General features: G+C 38.9%; 1 protein-coding gene across 1 annotated transcript in view; it reads left to right on the forward strand.

The window, feature by feature from the left end:
- Positions 1 to 1,677: 1,677 nt before the first annotated feature.
- Positions 1,678 to 3,817, forward strand: part of Smp_199130 (brca1-associated protein (brap2), putative) — a gene marked incomplete at both ends in the record, with an annotated part of 9,910 nt that continues 7,770 nt past the window's right edge. Inside the window, one exon of the mRNA XM_018792743.1 lies at positions 1,678 to 1,911. Within this exon, the coding sequence (XP_018647216.1) occupies positions 1,678 to 1,911 (234 nt within the window). The remainder of the gene's footprint in view (positions 1,912 to 3,817) is intronic.

Raw genomic sequence — 3,817 nt, forward strand, 5'->3', positions numbered from 1 at the left:
TCTGATTTCGATTGGTTAAAGAAAGCTTCGAATATAGGTGTTACTGGTTTCTAGTTGTCAATCTAGAATACCAGTCGTATCTTCAAATCAATGGACTCTTTATAATAATAAGAACAAGGGGATATGTTAAAAGCCTTTTACCACCGTCCTGTGTTCCGAAACAAAGAAGGATTTAATCTCTCTCAGATGAAATGATTTAGACATTATGAATGAGGTATAAGTGAGCAAATATATATCAATTATAACAATAAACTCAGCAAAACCAATAAATTAAACGAAACGGAACGCTAGATGAAATGGTGTTCACTAAGGCTCTCAAGAATAATTAAAATGAAACATGTTCATCCACGATCTTTACTAAAAGATCAGAAAACCCAAACCGGTTTCCCTTATGATATATTGGATATTGGAAGTACCTTGAACGAGGGCGGAATACTGACTAAAACGTCACTCTTCTTACAATACAATATTCTTTTGCTGAGGTTTCCATTTTCTTCTTTACCTGGATAAAATAACAATTTCCGAACATTTTCTCATCATGGTGTGTTAATTCTGCTTCCTCGTGGAATGGACACTCATTCACTCTACCACTTAGTAATATTATTTGAGGAAACTAAGCAGAAATTATCGAAATCGCTTTCATACAGATGTAAGAGACCATATGCTTTTTCTTTACATGTATAGCTCCATCCTTACCATATCCATTTATCATCCGGAAGTCTCTTAAGAAGGCCAGGCACTCGGACTTAAACACCTCAGACATACAAGGTAGCAGGCAATTTAATCAAATTACTGTGGAAACGTATACAATGGGTAAGGGATTTGTATCTAGGACAACATACTTTTATTACAGATACTCCAGAGTCGTGGAATCTAGACAAAGGTGAAGAGATAAGTTTTTTCTCTGGTAATCCAACGGTCGAAACCACTGAAGGTATCATACATATATACAAAAACCAGTACGTAGTTTTAAGACATCCTAATGCTTCTTAGGAGAGAAGTGCCACGATGTAATGACATTGTTACGAGCACTGTATTATGTTTCTTTTCTGTGCCATCTCATGTAACGGTAAAGGACTTACTGAGGTTTATTTCACCTATGCGGTATGTTTGTAAATTACTGTTCAACTTTTCAGCGATGTGATTGAAGAGCTAAAAATCGTAAAGGATAGTACTCCAAATCAGTATATGGCATTGCTAAAGTTCCGGACAGCCGTACGTATATGTTATATCCGTTTTAAAGCTATAGGAAGACACTGTCCACTTTTATGATACTTACAATGGCACCTCTTACAATACTTTAGAACAAGTAGCGTGCCAACTGATGTATGTCTCACATGTGGAGATCACGCACCCTTCTACAGTATGATTATATCAACCAAAACTTATTCACATTTTTCAGGGCGTTGCATTTCCCACCAAAGATTTAAGGGAGTTACCTTCTTGTCCGGTGTGTTTAGAGCGTCTGGTTAGTTCCCGTATTTATGGTCTTTTTCACTACCTTTATTCTTAACCACAGGATGAACCCGTTCAAGGAATACTGACTACAATTTTATGTAACCACACATTCCATGATGGGTGTATTTCACAGGTAGAAGACACCATGTAAGACAAGAAATTTCCTAACTTATTTCTTAATATAGTTGTCCAGTTTGCCGTTATGTTCAGTCACCTGAAATGCTCTCTGACAGTCAGTGTGCAGATTGTGATATAAGGGAAAACTTATGGATTTGTCTCATATGTGGTCATGTTGGTTGTGGTCGTTATGGTCAAAAACATGCACAGGTGCATTTTGAAGAAACAGGACATACATTCGCCTTAGAGCTCGGCAAAACATTGGTCTGGGATTACGCTGATGATGCATATGTTCATCGGCTAGCTGTTAATCACGAGGATGGAAAATTAGTCCAGGTAAGTAACTTTACTGTTTTTGTTTGCTTGCTATTAGTATATTCCTTTGTGTAGCGCGAAAAGTTAGGTTACTAAAATATGGGTTTGTATAAAAGTTCATTCAGTGGGTTGTATAAACACAAACTAAGTCAATATATTCTCACCATATTCGCATCTTGAAATTCTCGATTATTTAACCACGTTATGATACTGAATTATTTACCAAAATGCCTTCTGCTCAGTTTCTCTATTTGATCCAAACCTTGATACTAATTTTCGCAAAATATATAACTAAGGTAGGATTTTTTCTTTAGCTTTAAATGCCTTTGCTAAGACTTCTGGATATTGGTGATGATATCTATCTTTTCCTCGTTAGGACAAACCATTAGAAGTGGTTAATTTAATGGTGGTAATATATAAAAGAAAGATTGTACATAAGGATATAGTACAGGGACAGAAAGATATGAAGCAATTCTAATCTCATAACTTAAGGGAAGACAGAGAGTGTATACACCTACTCCATTGTGATCGATTCTGAGCCATGTCACACAGAGTCTTCAACCATTGGTTACGATAGTCACGCGGACCCCAACCAGGTAGTCTGCATCTACCAACATGGCTGACTAGAAGTTAGTGACTTCATGCTCTGATGCCACGTTTTGGTTTGGCCGCCCCTAACACTCTTCCAACCATCCCCTACACTAGTCAGCATTGCGCGTCATGGTAATCGGTGTTCAGGCATACGTAACACGTTGCCTCACCATCTCAGTTGATGAAGATCCACAACCTCATCAACTGATTTACCGTCATTCCCTAATACCCTATATCTATTTGATTTGTATGAGGGCTGTGATACTGCCCAGGTGCCCAGACTGAAGCAGGTGGTTTTCTTAGGGGGCCACACCCCGAGCCTTTGACCTGAAGGTCTAGTCCACAAGGCAGTGGAGCATCGTGAGGAGATGCGAATCAAATGAGATTTGTGAGGCGCATATTTATCTGGTGCTTCCTTGTACCAATATTTATGTGTTTAAATAAATAAATAAATAAACCCTATGTCTAACCTCACTATTACTTAGCCGGTGTTCCCAGCAGATGCGAGCAATATTCCTAAGGCTTCCGTGGTCAAACACTAGTAACCTACGAGTATCTTCTACTCTTAATGGCCATGTTTCACAGCCATAAAGTAGAACAGAGCGAATTGCTGCGCAGTATACTCGTCCCTTAATTGATAGACGGATATCTCGTCTTCGCCATAGGTGGCGTAAGTTGGCAAAAGCCAAACGAGCTTTTTGAATCCGTGCTGAGATTTCGTCAGACACCAACCCATTAGGGCTGATCAGACTTTCAAGATAAGTGAAGTTGTCCACGCGTTCAACTATTTCACTCCTTATCCTTAGTTTAGGTGTGGACACAAGCCAGTTCTGGAGCAACAATTTACATGTAGAGGAGGAGGAAGGCATCCCAAACATCCTGGCATTATTACTCAGTGCTACCAGAAGACTGAATTTTACCAGTCTTCACCGAATGGGATTATATCGTCTGCGTATTCTAAGTCGATAAGTGAACCTCCTGGTAGGAGAGGAATTCCTGAAAATTAAAATGATGAGAGCGTTATTTCCAGTAGTTTATCTATGATGAAACTAAACAAAAATGGAGATAATGGACAGCCTTGACGGACACCACTTGAAATTGTAAAATCATATGACAGTTCTCCATAAGCTCTCACTTGACTGGTAGTGTTCGAGTAAAGAGCATCCTCAAGGTTTATGTACTTCTCAGGTACACCTTTCAATGACAGACACTGCCACAGAACCTCTCGGTCTACAGAGTCAAATGCTGCTTTAAAGTCAAGAAAAACTATCATTTTCGGACGCCGATAAGCATATCTATGTTCTAAAACCTGACGAATAGTGAATATGTGGTCGTT

This window comes from Schistosoma mansoni (assembly GCF_000237925.1).
Source record: "Schistosoma mansoni, WGS project CABG00000000 data, supercontig 0211, strain Puerto Rico, whole genome shotgun sequence".
NCBI lineage: Eukaryota > Metazoa > Platyhelminthes > Trematoda > Strigeidida > Schistosomatidae > Schistosoma > Schistosoma mansoni.